The sequence below is a fragment of the Nothobranchius furzeri genome, chromosome 3 (assembly GCF_043380555.1).
Source record: "Nothobranchius furzeri strain GRZ-AD chromosome 3, NfurGRZ-RIMD1, whole genome shotgun sequence".
Classification (NCBI taxonomy): Eukaryota; Metazoa; Chordata; class Actinopteri; order Cyprinodontiformes; family Nothobranchiidae; genus Nothobranchius; species Nothobranchius furzeri.
In genome coordinates, this window is record NC_091743.1 from 84929800 (window position 1) to 84952869 (window position 23070).

Sequence of the window (23070 nt, forward strand, 5' to 3'; positions counted from 1 at the left end):
GAACAATCAGCCTGGCAAAGGTTCACAAAACGGGCGAAATACCTTGTCACTTACTGCCTGACCTGTTCAGCGAAGTGACTCGGAGGAGGGAGAGGAAGGAAAAGGGAAGGGAAGGAGGCGTAGGGGAAGAAAAGTCATGAAATAATCACGAAAGAGCTGTGAGATGTGGCTGGAGGAATTCCAAGAGCACACCCAAGCAGCGCGTTTCACCCCGACTCCTTCAAGCGGACGCTCTAGAGATGGGAAGCGTCTCCCGCTCCCAGGTGAGGAGAGGTGTGCGGCACGTTTGTCACCGAGCAGCTGTAGAAAGTTCCCAGAGCTTTGAGGCGATTGTTAAAAAGTGAAGAGGAGGTGGGGGTGGGGGGATGACAGGCGGCTGAGTTGTGCTCACTGGACTTAATCTGAGAGAAAAAGGCCCCAGTTATGATGAAAGGTCGACAGAGTATGTCTCAGCAAATTGGCTTTTCCCTTCTTTCCCCATCCCTTTTAACCTGGCGCCGGCTGATGCTTCAGCTCCGCTGCTGCAGGAGCCTAATGATCTACGGCCTGCTGGCTCACCCCCGCCCACCCCCACCTGTCCAGCCCCCTCTCACTCCTGAGTTCTGGGGAAACTTTCAGCTCCGGTGAGGTTTTCATGTTTTATAAAGTCAGAAGTGGTTTTCTAACCTCGTTCCTGAGACGCCTGACGACGAAGGCGATAAACGAGGAGATCGCGGAAGAGCTCGGCTCCCCGGAGAACCACAGTGACGGACACTGACTAGTAATCACAGGAGAGCGCTCAAAGTTTCTGGAAACTCAGAGCGGGACGGAGGTCAACGGATGTTTTCTGTCGGGGTATTGTTATCTTTACAGTGTGCAGGGGTCAAAACTTGACTTTGGAAAAAGTGGGGGGGACATGCCCCCCCTGTCCCCCCCAAAAAAATTACGTCCATGCTCGCACCTGAGGGTGGGGATGATTTCCACAGCACTTTTACCCTTTTTTCTCGTCGGAGAGCTTCCGTGTCCCCCCCCCCCCCCCCAATGTCACCATTCAATCTCGGGTGTTTGCGCTAGTTAGCATCCAAAAAGCGATGCTAACTCAGACGGCGTACAAAGTAGCCTCAATGTTTTGCAAACAGCTTCACCTGCACACTGTGAGACCGGGGATGTGGGAGGGGGTGGGGGTGTTGCACAGACCCCCCCCCCCCCCCCCCCCTTTTATAAATTACCTCATCAGTGAGTGAAATTAACACCGATTCTTGCAGGCAATTTCTCAATTTCCAATGCTAATTAGCTCTCTCTCTTTACTTTTAAATTCTGTAGCACCTGTTTAGGGGGAAGACATCTTAGGCAGAGCAGGCGCATTTAATCACAATTTTAATTAACCATCCCCGTAGATGTGAAAGAGAAGCAATTATAATGCAGATGAATGATGATTTTTCCACATTAAATTGTTTTGTTTCTTCGTTATGTTGATTGCATAAATACTGGCGCCGTTCAGTTTTTATCTACTGAAATTTTGTAATTGTTTTGCAGGAAGAAAGTGGGGGGGGGGGGGGGGGGGGGGGATGAACTGCTTTCTGACAAATTGTTTCATTTAGTTAACTGGTTAATCGCCAGAGAAGCAGGCGCAGGATTTGGCAGGAAGTGATTTTTATTCCTGCAAAAACAAACAGTCGTGAGGAACGTTGATGAGGAGGATGGGATTGGTTACCCCCCCACCCCACCCCGCCTCCTTTGACCTTAACCAACTATTAAACCAAATGAAAGTCATCGACTGTCTTTGCTCAGCCTCAACTTTAACTACTGAGCACACAGTCACAAATGAAAGCACAGATGGGTGCTACCGGCATGGACTCATAATCTTTATGCGCTCGTGAAAATATCATTGCGTTCAATGAAGGCGCTTTCCACGCCGTTTACGGCTCCTTGTTCCCTAAAACTTTGCTTTTACTTTCATGTCGGAGCTGTAAAACAAAACAAGCACAACAAGAGAGGAGCGTTTTCCCTTCGAACGACAACACAAAAGTTCTTCCTAGAAGCTTTATCCGGGAGAGTTTAGTCGCGAAAAGCAGTAAACTCATCGGGACTTTCCCTCGTCTCTGAGGACCGGGCTGCAGAGAGCCCGCTACGAGGCAGAAAAACAACTCCCAGAATCCTCTTGTGCTCGGCCCTCCGCCCTCTGCCACCCCCAGCAACACTCTCTAATCCCACTGAGCACTGCTTTCAGTTTGCCCAAAGAGCATGCAGGACGACTCCAACGGTCCAGACACACACACACACACACACACACACACACACACACACACACACACACACACACACACACACACACACACACACACATACACACACACACGCTCCGTCCACTCGTCTCCACCTGTCCCTTTCTCCGATTTAAAACCAAAAAGCTGCATCCTTCTCCGCGGCGGCACAAACTCGTTGACACCTCTCATATTTTTATTAATCTATATTCCATCGCCCCCGAGGTGGATCTGAGAAGGAAGAAGCTCCTCTTTGAACGTTAGCTGGAGGTAAACAGAGCATTAAATCCTCGGCTCATACGGGCGCGGGACAATGGCCCTGGCCCGGCATCTCCGAGCCTTTGTTCTCGGCTTAACAAAACTCTGCCGCCACACCGTTTTACCTCAGTGTTGCCCTGTCGAAACGGCCATCGGCCCCATCTGAGCTGGAGACGGGGGCTGGAAGGGTGGGGAGGACAGATTAAGATGGAAGGAGGGGAGTTGAAGAGTGACAAATAAAAGCCTGGGAGTCTAGAGGATGCAAGTGATGCAGGGGGTCACACTTTTGGACGCTCAGGAGGGAAAAGTCACCTCTTCTATGTGATCTTTACAGTGGCTGTGACAGGGAGCTCGGGCTGCGAGTGGGCTGAGCTTTATGATGTAGCAGCGACAGAACTGGAGCAGCCAGACTCACTAAAAGTTTCATCACAAAGTGCCTATCTGTTTCCCTCTGAGGGCCACGAGGTAAAAGTAGGCAGAGACGGAAAGAAAGAAATCATCCCCTGCTGTCTAAAACCCACATTCGTTTTCAAGGTCGAAGACAGTCGTTAGGCGTCATACTTCCTGCGTAAGGTTCCACGTTTAGTCCTTTTTAAACCAGGAACGTTTAAAGAAAGAACATTTCTGCAGGATTCAGGTGCCGGTGCAACAACTGGATGCCGATCTTAGACGAAATGATAACACTTAGATATAGAAGACAACTATGTTTAAGCTGCTGCCGGTAGCTCATTAGGATCGCCATGGTAACCACACACACACACACACTTGGATCCATCAGTGCCCGACAGTGAACTTAATAAGAGTCAGAATTTAAACAGTGTCGGACAAGCAGCTGTTGGGCGTGGACTCTCTGAACTCCGAAACGATCTGAGAGGACGCCATCGGTCCAACAGCGGTGAAACACACAGCAGGTGGGAGGAGACTCGCGTACAAACATTTTCGTGCATCGCGTGTCTTTATCGTGAAAAGGTGGTTGGAGTTAGAAGAGTTTGTTTGCAAACATTCAAACATTTGAGTGACGTCGTCGTCTGCCGGGTCAACATTCTGTGTAAAAATCTCCCGAAAAAGTCCTCCAACCAAACGTGGACGGTGTGGAAAACCGTCAAAGACATCAAAACACCAGCTCAGTCACGTAAAGTCCACCTTCATGTGGCCTGTTTGAAATCTGAATCACGTTTCTACCGGAAAATCTACGTGAGACGCAGAGCCCCAAAGGGGGCGGAGCTTCCTCACCCGTTTTCTCCAGCTGGATCATGTCAACAAGAACAAAACTTGGGAAAAGTCTGCAAACAGAACAGCTGCATCACTGCTTTCGCATTAAAAAGCACCTCCACCAACCGGTTTCAACTCCAACCGAAGCTCCGGTGATAAAACTCCACCTGGTGCAAAACACTCTCCTCACAACGTCAGCAGGCCATGAGATCTAAACTATCCCCTCTAATAAAAATGGCTTCTCCTCTGAGCTGACTCAGAATGACTGATCAGCACTTAACCTCACCAAATGTTGACCTCATGGTTTTGGATGAAGCTCTGCTTCAGTTCGCCTCCCTCCCTCCCTCCCCCCTCTACTGTCTGGTTCTGGACTGCCAGTTTTCTCTTGAAGCTTGACTGGGCCTGATTTGATGCAAACTACCGTGGGGTGAGGCAGGGGGAGGAGGAAAGGGGGGTGGGGGTGGGTGGGGGACTGATGAACAGTTGTGTCAAGTTGATTTTGCACCGCTGGGAAAAGGTAACCTCTCCGTCGGGGAGGAGACAGTTGGGAAGGGGGAGATAAAGGTAACAATAAAAGAGAGGGGAATAAAAAAGGAGAGCAGAGGGAGGAAGAGAGAAGTCGGGGGGGGGGGGGGGGGGGGTCCACCCACCCGTCACTGCTTCACCTCACCTCCCTCTGCTTACTGCCTAACTGTCAGTGCAAGTGCTAATTGCAGATGTGCCAGTCTGCCATCATAATAAAATCAGAGGCAGGGCGGACATTAAGCATGGCTGGCTCATTTGTGCAACTGCTGAAAAGGTAGCACGAATGAATATTTCATTACCTTAATTACTAAAGAATACTCCTTTACGCAGCGAGTGTTGCTGTAACTAATTATGAAAAGTAATAACATTAGGGAGAGTGTGATTGCTGCCTTCCAAGGCGGCCGGATGTTTAGGCGGGAGCCGCTGGAGACGGTCGACGGCTACCTGGATGGGACCGACGCTTTTCCGCGCCGCCCTCTGCAGCCCACCGCCTCGTCCCGTGCCCCGCTGTAATGTACGACCGCTGATAACGTCGCGAGGAGGGGTGTGAGAAAAAACGGCAGAGTACAAGGTCTGCTTTGATGGCCATGCTAATTCCAATACCCCTAAGTAGTAAGAATAACAAAGTGGAGGGGAATTTATCTCAGGAATGCCGGAGCAAGACAGCCGAGCGATAAGGAAGTAGCTTCCCTTGGGTGGGGGAGAAGTAATTAGAGCGGGCTGACTTGTTAGATGACTGACTGGCTGGTTGAAGGGATGGATGGGAAACAGACTCGGGAGGAGGAGAAGTTTCAGGAAGCAATGACCAGAAGGAAAGCTGGACAAACAACAAACGGACTCCATTTCTGTGGCTAGTGGACGCATTTTGGAAAGAGAGAGTACGGAAGAGAAGGGAACGGTTAAAGTGATTTAAAATAACATCCTTGGGCTCTCAAGTCATAAAACCTTGACCTGACCAGAGAGCGAGCTGTGTGTCAGGCTGAGTCACAAGTTTCAACTCATGTCTTCTGTTTCCTCCAACCTTTCTAGGTCAGGAAATACCCTTCCATCCGACGATCCGGCGCAAACAGCTGCAACAATCACATCCTGTCATCCAAACCAAAACCCTGCTGCTTGACCATCTCAACCTAAACACACACACACACACACACACACACACACACACACACACACACACACACACGCACGCACGCACGCACGCACACACACACGCCAGACCTGAAAGCCAGGAAGTGCATCGGAAAGGCTGAGGACAGGCCTGTCGGTGTGATTATCCCCCGCTACCTGAGGAGGTGTTTGTTTGACGTTCGTGTCTGACAGCGATGGTAGAGGGGTCCCTTCTCCAGTCAGAACCCATTAACACGTGAGTCCACCTCTGCCACTCCTCGCCGCGGTCCGCCCGGTTACACATGTCCTCCGACTTCCACGCCGATGACATTTAAAGGGGAAGATGTTGCAGCTCTCCTTGACTCACTCTCGCCAAAAGGTTAAACGTGCGTTTGAAATAACAAGCTGACCCCCCCCCCCCCCCCCCCCCAGCTGCAGCCCCCAGTTAGGAAGGGGCTTGATCAGGGTCTGGATGAAAGTGAGCAAAGTGTGTGCAACCACCCCCAAAAAATAAATAAATAAATAAAAATGACCTAATTTTGTCCGAATCTGGCTTGGCAATCGGCTGCAATTAAATGGAGATAACACGTCTGCGTTTACTTCCACGTACGAGGACGGGAAAGTGGAGCACAAGCGGCCGAGTCCTCGTTAAATTTACAGAAAAAGAAAGGTGGTGGAGAAGCGGGACACCTTCTGAATAATGAAGCGCAGCAGGAAAGTGAACGCTGATCAAATAGCATGTTCTATTATGTGGAATTAAAGGTAGTCGGACATGAGAGAAGGCCTAGATTTCCAGATGTCACCGAGCCTTAATCTGCCGATCCGTTATTGATTGTTCCACGCGGCCCTGACCTTGCCAGGAGAGCTCTTCCACCCGACAATCAGACATACATCAAAGGGCGCGTGCGCATTTGCCTAAATATGTATGTGTGTGTGTGTGTGTGTGTGTGTCTTTTTGCTCTGACATCAGAGCAGAAAAACCGAAGGCTGCTTTCAACACTTGTTTGCACAAAGGTGTCATCTCCGAAGCAGCTGCTGCACTGAGACGGAGAAAATGGAAAAATTATTTTAATGGCCAACTGAGGTGACTGCCTTCTTTTCTCTGTTTCCTCAGAAACATGGTGGAGCTCATCAACACGCACACACACACACGCACGCACGCACGCACGCACGCACGCACACACACACACACACACACACACACACACACACACACACACCAGACCAGCTGTGGTGTGTTTGTTCTTTTCATTTAATCTCCATTTAATCCTTTGTTGCTCCATAAAGACGCACTACTTCCCGTTAAAAGGTGGATTTCTTCTCTATTTTGATTGATTTTGCAGAAAAAACGCACAGCAGATAAAAAATAAACCCCTAAAAATGCCAGAGAGAGAGAGTCGGCACACTCTAAGAGGCAGAAATAATCATGTATTTTGTAGAACAGCTGCCTTCTGAACTCCTCTTCCAGACAAAGGCGTGCACGTCATTTGGAACGAAAAGGTGTTTGTAAAGTTGTTTTTCTCCTGCCCCCCCCCCCCCCCCCCCACTTTACCGTTGTCATCATTTAATTATGAAATCTGAACGTTAGTTTACACCTGCTCAGCAACCTGTCGCTTGTCGCGCCCAGACTCCCTCGCAAATGGGAAAAAGTCGACTTGCAGGAAAAACGTCGAAAATCACAGGCGAGACGTGCGGCGCCGCAACTGAATAAGTGCAAACAGCAGGACGGGAGACGGAGCGGATGGGCCAAATAAAGACTTTGCATTTTCACTTGAGAAGGACTCAAATGAGGCATGATTTTTCTTTTCCTTTTTTTTTTTCTGAAAAAGCATCCTCCTCCTACGCAATGCATAAAACATTCCGGCTTAGGAGTGTACACACGTAAAATGAAAAGTCCACATGCATGCAATTATTTCCCGGACCAGTGAAGTTTCAATTTCTGTGTTTGCTTTCTTTCTTTCTTCCTTCCTTTCCTTTTCTTGTCAAAGAGAAACAAGCAAGAAGGCATGAAAACTGCAACTGTACAGAACGGAGGTGAAGACCCCCCCCCCCCCCCATGAGAAAAACAGAGCCCATGACTTTCACGCCCCTGCACGACAAACACAAACAGAATGTAGAAGATTAGGAGGGCCCGTGTCGCCACGTCGTTTTGGGCAACGCCTCATTATTGCGGTTTAAACATAAAGGGAAGTCGATGTTGGCGCGCCGGCGTCTGATTCATGCTTCGGCGTTAGTCAGGCCACCGATCCCGGCCGCTACTCCCATCCTTCCTTGGCAAGTTGCAGCGTGACTTCTACAAACCGGTGCATCCTTACGAGAACGTAAAAACGCTCAGGCAGGTTCTTCTTCTTCTTCTTCTTATTATTATTATTATTAAGAGTTAACCCCCTCCGATAGCAGCACGGGTTAATATCACAGCTGCCTGGCAAGGCTTTATCCCGAACCCCTCCGAACAAAAGGCCCCTTTTTGCAAACAGACCCCTACCCCCCCTCCCTCCCTCGGTGTCCAAAGGTGTTTGCTGAAGTAAATCTGCCTAAATCCCGCGCAGCTTGGCCGAGGAGGAGGAGGGAGGGAAGGTGTACCGATAATCCCTCAAAAAAGAGAAGAAAGAAAAAAGTTCTGGGTGAGAAACAGAAAGAGAAGAAAGAATCCATATCACATGATGCCCCCCACCCCCCACCCCACCCCTACACACACACACACACACACACACACACACACATCTTTGCTCAAGATTTGCATACATCCCGCCTGGGAATGCAGATGATGAAGATATCTCAATGAGGATCCCGATCGGACAATCGGGGTCCAAATGTGGGAGCTTTCACGGAGATGACACCTGCTCCTGATGCCTATCTGCTCGCGGGGTTTTTAAACACGTTTCAGCTCTTCTTCGTCTGAAGAGCGCGAGTCCACGAATAGTGTGGGCATCCCGTAACACTATCTGCCGGTCAGGAGGTCCCTGCCAGAGCAGAGCAGGGAGGCTATAAACGGCTCGTAACCAGGGGACGGCCAACAAACAACCACAAACACCCCAGTTATGTCTCTCCAGCACCCACCCACCTCCATTTTCTTCTTCTTCTTCTTCTTCTTCTTCTCTCCCTCTATCCATGCCTTCTTCTTTCTACCCCCCCCCCCCCCCCCCCTTTCATCTCGGGCCTTTTTTCTGATGCTGAATGCAAATGTGTAGCTGTGCTGCTGGCGGCGAGAGGGGCTGAATTGTGATTAAGAAGGAGAAGGAGAAGAAGAAGAGCTCCTTTCTTTGTTCTCCCCCCGGGGGATGTTTACCAGGAGAGACACGGCGGATCAGATATGAAAGGCATTCAGGTCAGCATTGATGTGAGCGAAAGTGAAATCGTACCTAAGGCATTCCAGAGACCCGCAGTGTCAGGGGTCCGGGCTCGCGGTGCCTCAGCGAGTGTGTGTTCTGTGGCCGCCAGGCACAGGAATATCTTCACACAAGCAGGGCGGTCGAGGGAGGAATCACCATCATCATCATCATCATCATACTACTACTACCACTAATAATAATAATAATAATAATAATAATAATAGTGATAATAAAACAAGACATGCAGGAAATAAGGTCTCAAAAAGGTTGTTTTTTGAGAAAATGGAGGGATGGATGAAAGTTTTCTGTCCAGATGATCATTAGTTACTATCACTGAGTGTGTGTGTGTGTGTGTGTGTGTGTGTGTGTGTGTGTGTGTGTGTGCCACAAGCCATGCTATTTGCTTTTATCTCTCTTATCAAAGTGTGAAAAAGCAGTGTGTGTGCATGCATGTGTGCGTGCGTGTGTGTGTGTGTGTGTGTGTGTGTGTGTGTGTGTGTGTGTGTGTGTGTGTGTGTGTGTGTGTGTGTGTGTGTGCAAATGCTGCAGCCAAACATTCCTGGTATAATTCCTGGCGGAAAGCTCATACTAGAGGGTTTGTTGGATGGTCGAGGACACGACACGCAAACACAAAAATCTCCGTTTGCTTCTTTTTGCACCAGAGCCGAACGCCGTGGTCTGCTGTGACACTCTAACGGCGAAAGTCACCAGCAACACGCCAGCTTTCCGCTCTCAAACACAAACTTTTTACGCACATCGTTCCATTTCTGACAATCAAAATGAGAAGCGGGGCACTTTTCCCAGCTTACACGGGAATGATTTATATTTAAAAAAAGCCACGAGGAAGGCGAGGTGAAACCCCCGAATGGGAATGGCAGCAGAGAATGGCGCGGCGGACAACCCCCTGCCACTATTGACGGTATAAACATGTAAATGAAACGCATTACCGCTGACAATCAATTGTCCGCAAGCGCCCCGTGAAAAGCTGCCCTCCTCCTCCTCCGTGATTCCTTTTCTCCCCCTAACTCCCCCATCACGCTCGGGGATGAGGACAAAAAAAATACCTTGAGAAAGGAAAATCTGGGAGAAGGAGGAGGAGGGTGGACGGGGAGGAGAGCACCTTGCCTCAACCCCTTTTCTTTATTTTTCCTTTTGGTGCGACACAACGATATAATAGAGATGGACAATTTTTGTACACACATTTAATGTCTCAAACTGCTGCAGAGACGTCCTCCTTCTGCTGCTTCAGATTATGTAATCGGCGGCGTTTGCATGTGAGGAAAAGGACAAATAATCTTCTGCAGTTTGATGTAAATCAACAGGAGCTGATGTGTGTGTGAAACAGGTGTGTGTGTTTCTGTCGGACGCTCACAGCTGGATGTGACAAGCAACACCTGGCGGGGGCCAAACTCTCAAACGCTTCACGCTGCTGAGCTCAAGTTTCACACCAGGAAATTCTATTCTTCTTCTGGTTTTTGGGGAGAGAAAATCTCCGTTTTAGATTCTGGGTGAATCCGAAGGAACTGCGGGTAAATAGGACACGACGGCGCGAGTAAAGCTCGCCCTCAGAGGCCAAACAGTCGCCAACTTGTCACAACACTTTTCACTCTGCTCGTTTTTAAAACAAAGCTGACTTTTTTTCTTTAACTGGGAGGAAACGGTGACATTGTCTTGTGTGATTTTAAATAAAAACAGATTTTTTTGCAGCTTTTTTCACATTTTGTCTAAGAAATCTGAGCAGTTTTGTGAAACCGTCAGCCGGCCGTCGCACGCATCTCGCCCCATCCTTCCACCGAGCCAGGCAGGAAGAGGACAGACAGGGGTGAGGAGGGGGAGAGAGAGGGAGAGGGAGAGAGAGTGGCCAAGCTTCTGCATTCCCAAAGGGGTGGGGGGGTGGGGGGGGGGGGATGTAAAAAAACAAAATCTTTAATTCTGGTTCTGCAGGAGATAAAAATACTCCTCATCAGCGTCAAGAGTGTGAAAATGATATTTGCTTTGCTAACATTATTTTATCATTTAACTCTACCTCTCACTACCCCCCCCCCCCCCCCTTTAGAAACAGGTGGCCGAATAGGCTGCCACCTCTCTGAACGTGTTTTATTATTCTATTTAATAATAAATACTCCGGAAATGCTGAGAAAAGTAAAAGAGAAAAGCTTGTCTGCTATTGATTTCATGCAATCAATAAATGAAATCTGATCTAGATAAATAACTTGTGAGGTGGTGGTGGGGGGGAGGGGGTGTTAAAGCAAATAAAACACATAAAGAGGGAGAGAGAGGGAATGGAGGATGAGGGAATAACGGGACCAGGGAATGTCACTGCAGACCTGCAGCAGCAGTTCCTCTGATTATGTCTCCAGCCCTACCCCTACCCCTACCCCTACCCCTACCCTTAACCCAACACAACAAACTTCTTGTTTGTAATTTACAAAAGGAGGAAGAATGGAGAGAAACTAAACCAAGAACAAAATCCTGGAAATTAATCCGGAAAAGCAACAAAAATCCCGATTTTAATCAGACAAAACGCTTCGACTCTGAATTAAAGTTATAAATCAGGACTTGTCTCTCTCTCTCACACACACACACGCACACGCGCACACACGCACGCACGCATACGCACACACACACGGATAGTCTAACGCAACTTTCTCACAACCACAAAATACCAAAGCAAACTCCTTTGATGAGAAAGATTTCTATTAAATAAGATCCAGAATAAAAAGGCGCACATCTCCGCCGGTCCCGGTTCTCTCTGCTGAAGCGCACGGCACCGGCCACCGGACTCTCACACAGCTCTGATCCGCAGCACAAGCCTCCAAACCCGGCTTCCAATCACGCACACACACCCTCACCCTCACCACCACCACCACCAACAGCTGCCCCGTTATTTTCTTACCGTTTTTCCGCCTCGGATTGGCTTGTTTTCGCCGCTTACACCTGGGGCCATCCGCCATGATCTCCTGCCTCATTGATAAGTGTGTGTTTGTGTGTGTGTGTGTGTGTGTGTGTGGGTGCGTGTGTGTTGGAGAGAGGGGGGATCAGATGGCAGCTCGCATGGAGGACTCGATTCCTTGATTTCAGCTTGATATCTGACGGGAAACACAGAAAGACACGGGAGCGTTAGAGCGGAGCTGCGCAGGACGCGGCAGGGAAAACGGGACGGGTTCATTAAAAAGGAGGAAAAGAAAAAGGGATGCGGGTTAAAGTATCAAACACACACATCCGCGTGCGTCTCGTTTAAGCGTTAAACGGGAATACAAACACAAACAGATTATTTCAAGAATAAAAAAACAGAATACAACTTTTTACGCAGTAAATTTGCCAAAATAAATCCAATTTCTTTCTTGTTTTTGCGCTTTTAGTTCTGCTTGTGGCACCAAACAGGTCACCAGATCAATCGTGTGTCAGGTTCTGTGACTCGGGTCTGCAGCTTGAAATGAAACGAGCTCAAAATAAACGCAGAATAAGTTCGCCCTGATTTAAAGTCCAATAAACGCGCGTCTGCATTAATAAACTGCGTCCAAAACTCTCCTAGATGGGGGGTAAATTCTCCAAAGCAGCCAGGACTGTGAGAAAATGTTTTAAATGGATCAGAAACAAAAAAATACAGAGATTTTTGTTTTCTGTCTTTTCTTTGAGGACTGATAGAAGCTGAGGAGGAAGAGCGCGGACGGGAAGCGGCTCGAGCGTCCAGAACGGGACTCCCTTCAGAACCGAGCAGGACGCTTCGATTTCTGATGGTTAAAGGAATAAAAAAGTACAAAATAATTTCGAACAAGGTGACACCTCTCTCCACCTGCGCAGGTAACGGAAAGTTGCGCTCCAAGTTTTCACGCACGGAAGTTTAAAATCCAACAATTCGCGTGGAAGAATGCATTTTTTTGTTAAAAAAAATCAAGCAACATACCTGCTGTTTTCTAAAAAAAAAAAAAAAAAAAAAAAAAAAAAGAGAGGACGCAAATGAAGAGTCTTGCGGATGGGAGTCGCGAGGGGTGATGATACCGGAGCGCGTCGGTGAGCGGATCCTGTTCCACCGGTGATAATAAAGCCTTAGAAATAAAAGCCTAGGAAATAGTTGGGAGGAGGGAGGGACCGCTATTCCTGCTAGGGCAGGTTTACAACTGATGTCTTACACCCACTCCAGGAAACAAACCTGGGTAGGGACTGACGTGTTACGCCTCTTCTAATGACATTTTTTTCTTTCCACCTCCTTTTCTCCGCCGCGGCGCGCAGAGGAAGGAGAAGCCCCCTGAAACGCACGCCACCTATCTTCACGGGAGGGGATAATTGAGGAGAGTCAAACGTGAGCATCTTCTGGGTTGAAGGTTTTTTTCCCCTTCCTTCCTCTCACTCCCTCTCTCCCCCCTCGCCGTTCCTCTGCTTTCCTTTGCCCTCACTCTCGTCTCTGTTTCTGAGGGTTTGCGTCTTTCTCGTGTGAGCGCGCACGGACAGAAGGGGAGAAAACTTCATCACGTGCCGGCTGCGATCATGTAAGGATCATTTTATATAAATTTCATACTGTTTTGATGGGCTTTATGTTCGGAGAGAGAGTTTGGTTTGAGATGAAACGGGTTTTATTTGGAGTTTATTTATTAATTAACAGCAGCAGATTTGGAGGTGTTTAGCTGCCGGAAGCGTGTCTAAAGAGTCGCTTTCGCTTTAAACTTAAAAACAAAACAAGTCAGAATTATACATTCTGCTTCGTTTGAACACAAATTACCTAAACATGCTCTTTTAAAACTAATTTCTTCTAATTATGTGGGTTATTATGGGTATATTTCGAATTTGCGTGGAGATTTGAGTGTAAATTTCCCATTTTAACAGCCGATTCCTTACCTGTGACGCACCTGCGCATCAGGTGATTCCTAATCAAATCCCAGTTTTGTGAAACGATATAAAAACACATTTGCTAAAAAAATAAAATGAAATAAAGCAAAACAACTGTCCACTTCTTAGGAAAATCAACACAGGGAAAAAACAGTGACAGCAGGAAAATTAAAGGAATATTTCCTATTTCATCAGCGATGAACACACACACACACACACACACACACACACACACACACACACACACACACACACACACACACAGACTGAGGGAGGAAGCTCCACCTTTGCTGCGCCCTGATTGGTTATGTAAATAAAGTATTATTTGGTGTCCTGTCCTCCTGCAGTCCGCCTCTCTATGGCTAATTAAATCATCAATCAAGAGGCTGAACCGGTTGATGCCCCCCTCCCCTTCCCCCACTTACAAAGAGCCAATCAGGAGGCGCGTAAACTGGCGACACAACCTGCAAGTATTGTTGGAATTAAACGTTTATATTGATTTAGAATGAAATCTCCGTGTTTGAAACTTTTTTCTTTCATTTATTTTTAGAGGGGGAAGGCTGAAGGACCTTTCAGAATAAAAGTTTTGGGGTAAGTTTCGTTTTATTTGAATTTCTGTTGTCAAGTCATGCTTTTAAACATGGAGGAGGAGGAAGATGCGTGTGTTCAGACCTGTGTGTGAATTATTGTAATTTAGTGTCATCGAGCGCGTGCGTACGTCCACATTTCTCTTTTTGTCTCACATTTGAACTGTAGTGCCTCTTCCGTGCACGCGCGCACACTCGCACACACAACGTAGAGCAGCACCCCCTCTCTTCTCCACGGGTTGCACATCCACCGTGAAAACGGATTAGTCAGTATGAGACCTATAGGGGGACCTTAATGAATATATAGCTTTATGTTAGGTGTGTTTGGGGGTGCGTGCGTGTGTGTGCGCGCGCTGTTTAATTCTAGATGTAAAACCAACCATGTTAAAACGACAACATAATCTTTTGGTTTCATTGTAAAATTAGATTTTTTTTTACCAAATGTATTTTTTCTTCTTTAAATAAAAATATATTTGACATCAAATGTGCTACTCTGTTTTATTTTAGTTTAAAACTTGAATTTTATTTGTGTCCAGACATTTTTTTTCCTCCAGTGTGCAAAAATAAACCATGTAATCATTGAAGAATGACGCAGAGACGCTGCAGGAATGTTTCACAGCAATCGGAGCATCCATGTGTGGAATCGTGACTTGTGTTGTTCTGATCCGGATGCTCTTGAGGCTTGTGGGAAGAATGAAAATGCTTAAACATGCAGCGTTACCCTCCTGAAGCTCCTCATGTGATCCAGTTCAACCCTTTATCCCCAAAAAAGAATAAAAAATCCAAGGAAAATTGTAACTTAAAAATAATTTTATTTTATTTTGAAACTGCTAATTATTCCTAACTAATGTTTATGATTTATATTCACAAGGTGTGATAAAGTGAAATAGAGAAAGCTAAAGTTCAGGTGTGAGGAGGTCAGAGGTGACGCCTGGACCAGATCTGAAGCTTGGTTTCTTCCTCTCTGGTTTGTTTTTGCTGCCGTCATCCTGGGAAGTGACGGCGGCAGAAGAGAAGGAGGATGCCGGTGCAGAACACGCCTCGGGACGCGGGCACTGTCGCATGTACATGATGTGCATTCAGCAGCTCAGCCGCCAGGCGTCCCTGATTATTGGCCTAATTTAGATCTGTGAGGGAGAGTCACATGACGTGGTGAAGCATCCAGTGATGAATCGATGCCCAGTTCTGCTCGGCAGCTTCCACCCAAATCCTGTTACAATACAAGGAATATTCACCACCGCATGATCCGTGGCTTCAGAGGCCTGGAAGCAGGAGGGTTGAGTGACAGATTGTGTGTTGCAGATGCAGAAAACATAAAATATTATCGAAAATACGTCTAAAAATGGTGTCTGGAGTCTCGGGTGTGCAGCAGCAGGTGAGTAAATGTAAGAAAAACAAACAAAAATAATGTAGGAGTGAAACCCACATCGCACAGCAGAATACTGATTTGAGCCCAACATGCAGGATTTATAAAGAGATCATCACGAGTGGCATGAAAGACACATGCATCCTGTCTGTGGGTCAGATTTAATCTGCTCAGCATCACATAGAACCAACAACAATCAGGTCAAAGAGGCGGACTGAAGCAGGACCAACGCATTCAGCTGCATGCTGCCATAAAAACTTAAATATGTGTGCCAGCAGTTAATTCTCTGATTGTTGGCACAAACTCATCTGTCACTTCTCCAAGAAACAAAATGAGTCTGCGTCTAATCGGGGAGGAAAATGAGTTTTCGACACACACCCAGAGGAATTCCAGGTGAATCGTCTGTTAAACACAGAATCTCTAACAGCTAGTAAGATGATGCAGGCGTGTTTGGTTATTAGAGATGGAACAAAATCATTAAGATGAAAATAAAGCTGCTAAACTCACTCAAACACTTGTATTTATTCTGTTTTATAACTTGATTCAATATTCATGACATCCAAATAAGAAAAAAGGATGAATAAAATAATAGAAATGTTATTTATTGTGCTGAATTAGAAGGAGATAATAATAGAACAAGAAGTTTAAACAAAATGTGAAACGTTTCTTTACCTTTAAAACTTTTTATTTTTGTGCAGCTTCCTCACCTTAAATGCTGCATAAGCTGGAGGTCATGCAGAGAGCTTCTGTATTTAGCAGCACACGGTCTGCAGGTGAATTATCGCAAGTTTAGCATTTGTAAATTACACCTGCATCCACGATTACAACCAGAATCCAAAACATTAAGTTTAGACAAAATTACAAAGAAAAGAAAAAAAAAACTAGCTTCTTGATGAGTTTTGCATGACTTGACTTGCTTGATAAGTTTGAATTTTACCTAAAACGTTGTTGCAAAATGGAAATGTATGAATAAAACATTAACATTCATATCTTATATTAGTATGGCATTAATACTATTAAATTTATTTTAATAATATTTTACAGTCAATCATGACCTTTATCATGCTCCAAAGGAACACAACTCAAAGAAATTCTCCGAAAATGGCAAAAGGCCTTTTAAGCATTTTCTGTTTCTGGAGCCCTAAGCTGTAAAGCTTGTGTGTAACTGGATGGTAGCAGATTTGTGAGATGATAAGGTAATTTGAACCCTGATTTGGTTTGTGTGTTACCTTTGCAACACGTTTAATATGTCTGTTTGGATTACACCGAGCACAAGAACAATCACAAAGAAAATGTCTCTTTTTAGTTGCAAAGTGTCATAATTGTATGTCAGTTTGGTCTCAGTCTCCTCCAAATTTGTGTCACACTTTGCTTTTTTGAAACTAAACCAATAATGGTATCAAACATCCTCTTGAATTCCAAAAAATGCAGAATTCCAGCACTTGGACAACATGGCCCTGGAACTTAAGAACCGTTTTCAAACAATCTTCAAGATAACCATAATGAATGTTTCAGGAGATGTTAGGTTTCACAAGACTTGAGTCATCAGCAAATATTTGCAAAACATTTAAAAATGTTCACTCTGAACAGGTTGGATTTTGGCACGTTGGCACGAACCACATACAAGACCAAAACACAAAAAAACAGGACCGAGGACTCATCCCTGTTGTACACCACATATGCACAATAAAGACTGAATCACATCACGTAGAGTACTTTAATGAAAAGAAAAACACACAGTCAGGTGGAAACAAATTTTATCAGAAGTTATTTACCATTTGCTTTTGAACAATCCTAAAATTATTTGCTATTTGGTAAAAAATACCTGCAAAGTTCTTTCATTTCTAGCAGATTTTCAACAAGACAAAACCCACGAACTCTGAAAGGAAATTCAAGAACTTTTCCTCCCAAATTCTGTTCATGGCGTTTCACCAACAGTTGCAGCCAAGTGAGACATTGGCTTAAAAGCTTTAAGCTACTAGACAACCGCATTTGAACAAAAATGTTACGTGTAAAAAGACGACGCTCTTAACTGGAGCAGAAAATCAGATATTTTTGGTCAATGCTCAAATAAAAAAATCACCCGTTGAGCAGTCGGAGCACCACTAAGAGCGGTTTCGGCCATTCGATATGTAATATTTACATCTCATTATTTGAAATGCGGACAAAAAGTTATGAGGATTGACAAAGTTTTCACAACACGCCGTTAGCGGAGAGAGTTGGTGTAAATACAATTATCATGACTTCATCTAGACACCCAACTAAAGTTGGTTTGACCACAAAGTGGGTACAGAACAAAAAGGGGATGGACATTTCGCAAATGTGCTCCTCCAATTCAAAGCAGCTGTCAGGCGGCTGGAGCTCAGCCTCTCGAGTGTTAAACCCTCAACAAACAGCTTGTGTTTTAGCCCTAAAAGCGAGTTTTTGCCTCGTTTTTTTAATTAAAGTAACATTTGTCATTCAGAGGTTCGGAGTCTATGACAGAAGTATCTCAGATCGCATCTCGCCTGTGTGCTTGTTTGTAACTCCTCCAGCTCTACGACATCAAACCTAAACATCCCTCGATGGGGCTCAGCTCTGTGATAGCCACAACACACACACACACACACACACACACACACACACACACACACACACACACACACACACACACACACACACACACACACACACACACACACACACACACACACACACACACACACACACACACACACAAAGACCTCCAGAGATTGACGGACAATTAAAGACTGAGAGGCGAAGGCTGGAGCGTGTGATCTGCAAGAACTCCTCAGACATGCAAAACGAGTCTGGTTTACATTCGCCACGAGCAAGAGAGAGTGGAAAGAACAGCTCCTCTCCTCTCTTGGCGATTTTGATCTTTCTCAGTTGGACCAGAAAGCTCGCCAGGAGAAGGAGAACGTGGAGACAAATGATTACACCAAAAAACTATTGATTTTTATGTTGCTCTTGTTAGCTGAAAACTGAGCCGAGGCTGCAACAAATGACCACTTATCCAACTGAGACACTCGAAGAAGTGAACAACAAATGTATAGTGTGCTCAGCTAGAGTTTTATCAGGTCACATTTAGTCTCTAAAAACAACTGAATCAAACCCTAACTTTTCCCTTTCAGCACCAGATGTCTTACATTTATTTTTAGCACTGTTCCCATTTGTTTTTATTATTTTGGCTCATCATTTTCTTGACGTGATCAAAGTGGGGCATTTATTCTCCCATTTCAAAGCCCAATGATGAACCTTTAATGTTCGGTGATTGAGCTGGGTTCTCACAATAATCCCTTGCTATTAATATAAATTCAAAAAGTATGTGTAAAAGTGTTTACAGCCACATATTTGTGTTCATCACAGGAGGGACAGAATCTTCTAAGATAAATAAGAAACAGACCTGCAAACTAAAATGTATTAACATTGAATAGATGTTAATAAAGGCCACATTACCCAATACAACTGCATTAAACAATACCTATGTTGTTTAAATGTAAGGGGTCCAACCCTAACCCTAACTCTGGACCACTACGTTGGGTCACGAAACTCTACAATTAGAGTCTTGAGATGATCCCCAGAAGTCGTTTTGTGGTTTGGAAATTAACCAACCAAAGATTTAGATGAATAAACATAAAAAGATAGAAATGCACATAACATAGTCATAGATTCAAAGGTCTATGATGATTCCCAGAGAGCCCAAAATATCTAAAGCACATTCTTGGTATTCCATTGTCGTAGTAGCAGTATCCTAGAAGGAGCGAGTGCATGCATGCCATTGGGCGGTACACTGTTGCTTGGCTATCAAGAATTTGAAGCACCAAATTGGCCTCAAGCCTATTCTATGATTCCGACTATCGTTTTGAAGCATTTGCATGTGGTTTGAGACAACTGTACTAAAATGGGACCAAGGATCCTGGCTGTCCATTGACCCAGTTTCATTCTAAGAGGTCCATGTGAATATAGTGAGACCCTAATACAATTTGAAGTCGTTATCTCATAATACAGTAAATGGGTATTTAGAGTGGCAGAAACCTCTTAATTAGCGTTCCAATGTCCCGCCCATGAGGCAAACCACGTCTCATTCACATGTCCAATTGTCCCAGAATTTGACGGCGTTAAAGGTTGTTGCACAACACGCTAGTCATATTTCTATGCAATTAAAATAAAGTGCCTGCTGACCGACCTACCAATCTATTGTTAATGCAGTTATTAGTTATTTGGGGCTACGGTGGCAGAGGAGATAAGTGCCCGCCCCGTAACTAGAGGGTTATAGGTTTGCATCCCACCATCTGTCACAGTCGTTGTGTCCTTCTGCAAGACACCCGCCTTGCCTGCTAGTGGTGGTCTGAGGCACCGGTGGCACCTTGTCCGTGTCATTGTAGCTCATCACCATCAGCGTGTGAATGTGTGAGTGAGTGGGCGAATGACTGGTTAGTTGTAAAGCACCTTGGGGGTTGTAGAACCCTAGAAGGCACTTTATGAATGCAGGCCATTCACCACAGTGACCGTATCCATTTAACCACTGGACAACAGGATCAATTTCTAATGTCCAATGGTTCAATGGTCACTAAAGCTTGGTTTATGCTTGACGCATTTACTTTCCGCTTGGTGATGCGGCTCGTGGATGGAACGCGCTTCACAACTTGCAGCGTTTATGTTTCATGCGGCTTGTCTCTGCGGTGAGCCAATATTCTCCCAAACTGTAGGGGGCAGCATGGAGCTCTACGGCATGCACCCAACACTACACCATAGAAGAAGTAAAAATTACTGTTTACAACATGTTATTCCAGCATTTTTAACAGCGTCCTCGTCTTTTCCGACAGTGCGAGCTATTTCTCTCCAAGAATTATTAACAACATGTTGATCACGGTGATCTGAGAGCGGAATCATACAAATGTCTGTATTTACGAACTTCTGCCGTAGTTCTTGCCAGTCCGCCATGTTTTTCCGCGTCCGACCGTCCGCGTGGTTAGAAAATTTTGTAGGTGCACGGTGCGGAAAGTTTGGGCCGTGCGGAGGCGCGGTGGAGGGGCGTGGTTGTTAAAATGACGCAATTTTGCTGCGCGAACCTCACGGACGCGTCAAGCATAAACCAAGCTTAAGAATTCCAGATTTTGGGCTGATTTAACTTTTCAGGTTAACTGAACTCAAACACCATTTTTCTGTAAAATAGAAAACGGAAGAGTCCATGTTGACCAAACCTATTCTTTTTCACTGTTCTGGTAACATATTTGACCTTTTTTTTTAAACCTTGATTTAAGTTCATGAAATAAAGAGATTGCTGACATCCGACGAAAGCCAGAGACAGAACAGGGTCATGGTGGTTTTTTTAAAGCAACAAAAAACAGTAAGTGATCTGAGCCTTGGTGTGATTTCATAGATCTTTAATCAAACTGGTCAGTTCTTCTATTGAACAATAGATCCAAAGCAGACACAAAGAGCCAGAGCCCGTCACAAGTGCCACCAAAACAAGTCCTGCACATTTACTGTACTCCACAAATAAAATGCTTCTGATTGGGGTGCTGATAGATCCCCCAAGAAAACTTTTTACTCCAAGATGAAAAAAGGAGCCTTATCGCTCACTGAAATGAATAATTGACGGTGTCTCTGATGAATAATTAATCAAACATTTGAATAATTGTTATAGCTCTAATCTCAACAGACATTTGCATATCTGCGTGCTCTTAATATCTGCCTCTGCATGTGAGGTTACATCCTCCCAGGACATAGACATAGAATTAAAAGATCTGACATGGATCTGCACAAACCTTGAGCCACTCAGTCGGATATGTCCACAAAACCTCTGACACGCCGTTACGGAAGCACGTGTTTACTTCAAGTCTGGGAAAAACAAGTCATAATGTAAAACCTGAAAACCTGTTAAGTAGTGTTTTATTCTGTAAAATTACTATATTAAAAATGATTTTTTATTACGTACTTTTGATGTTAAAATAATTATTTATTCTGGTTTATTTATGTAACTTATTTTTACATATTTAATAAAAAAAATAGGCAATTTTTTCATTCCTTTAATTAAATCTGTTTGTCCCAATAAGTTGAATTTTTAAGGTTTTCATTTATTTTAAATGATCTGGTTAGTTGTATTTTATTTGTCCCAATGACTTTTACTTTGTTATTTTTGAATTTTTGTTTAAGTGCGGCGTGTGCGTTAAAAATGGGTAACACTTTGCAATTAGGGTCCCTTTATTAATGCTGCTTAGTGAATTATTAGGCAATGATAAACTATTTAATAAAGTATTAACAACTGCTTATTATGTATGTTAATATTATGTAAACAGGGGCGCCCCCAGAAGTTTTAGAAAAGGGTGGCCAGTCAGGGCCAAAGAACCTTTTGGGGTGGCACATGTAATTATGTAATTGGTCCTTTTGGTAACTCTGGGGGATTTTAGCCTGTGGCCATGGACGTAATTTTCACTTTAGAAGTGTGTGTGTGTGTGTGTGGGGGGGGGGGGGGGGGATCTTTACAGTATGATCTAATGGGAAACAGGCTTCAACACAAACAGTTGTTTTCCGCTTGGTCCTAGAGCTCAACCAGTGTCAATTTAATATAGCGTAATACTTTTTTTTGGATGGTAAAAAGTGCATGGGTCAAAACCTGACTTTGGAAAAAGTGTGGGGGGCATGTCCCCCCCCCCCCCAAAAAAAAAATTACGTCCATGCCTGTGGCGATGCATTGCCCTGCTCATTTATTCTTTTCAATTAAAAAACGATATGTATCCAAAACACTTTACTACAAATTTGAGAAACATAAACATTTGACAAAAATACATTTCAGCTATTTAAAAATGTATTTTAGATTTTTTTTTAGTTTAATTCACCTGTTGCTGTCTTCCCAAAAACCATGGAGATGTATGGCTTAATAGTTAACAATATCAAAAATGTTAGTAAAGGGATTCTTTGTTAATTAATGCTAAAAATAATGCACTAAGTACCATTAATAAATATGTATATATTATTAGCCCTACCTACGTGTTTAAAGCCTTTTAAGTAATTGTTTTAATTACCAGCCTTTGTTTTAGCACCAATTGTTTGATAAAAAAAGCAAATATTGGTGATTTTAGTGTCTAGCGATGGTAGACTGGTGTGGAGGACTGGTGTGTGGATTGCGGCAGTGATGTGGACACAATCCCAGTCTGCTGTGGTGAAGAAGCTGACTTGGTCTCTAGTGGTGAGTTAATGTGGCTCAAGGCTGAAGAAGCTGGACTCACCCCTACGGTTGGGTAGAGATGCTCTCAGCGTCGATGCTCCTCCACATCAAAAAGGAGCCATTTGAGGAAATCCGGATGCCTTCCATGAGAGGTGTTTCATACATTTCCCACAGGGAAGAGGCCTCGGGGCAGACCTATAACTTCCTGGAAAAGGGCCTGGGAATGACTAGGAATCCCTCCTGACGAGCTGGAAGAGGTCACCGGGGAGAGGGAGGTCTGGGAATCAAATCCTGGACAAGAAGCAGAAGATGCTCCTGGAATATTACAACAATCATTTAAACATTATACTGTAACGCTGCTGCTGGTTTCTAAACTAGATAATCTAATAAACTCCTGATAGTTTTTTCCTCTGGTACAACGTGTTCTGAAGACCTCCTG

General features: G+C 44.9%; 1 protein-coding gene and 1 long non-coding RNA gene across 7 annotated transcripts in view; one reads left to right on the top strand and one right to left on the bottom strand.

Moving 5' to 3' along the window:
- zeb2b (zinc finger E-box binding homeobox 2b) overlaps positions 1–22710 on the bottom strand; it is a 95123-nt gene extending 72413 nt beyond the window's left edge. For 4 of the 6 annotated variants that reach the window (XM_015958054.3, XM_070549658.1, XM_070549659.1 and 1 more), the window contains exons 1-2: positions 12585–12735; positions 11574–11766 (exon numbers count right to left, since the gene is read on the bottom strand). In XM_015958054.3, the coding sequence (XP_015813540.3) occupies positions 11574–11646 (73 nt within the window). In that variant the 5' untranslated portion in view covers positions 11647–11766; positions 12585–12735. Of the gene's footprint in view, positions 1–11573; positions 11767–12584; positions 12736–13513; positions 13740–22692 lie in introns of those variants that run through there. The other 2 variants (XM_070549657.1, XM_070549656.1) reach the window with 2 other exon arrangements.
- Positions 12813–18177, top strand: LOC129154616 (uncharacterized). The gene is made up of 3 exons (XR_011520163.1): positions 12813–13167; positions 13852–13970; positions 14055–18177. It is a non-coding gene; the product is annotated as an uncharacterized lncRNA (long non-coding RNA).
- Positions 22711–23070: the final 360 nt, after the last annotated feature.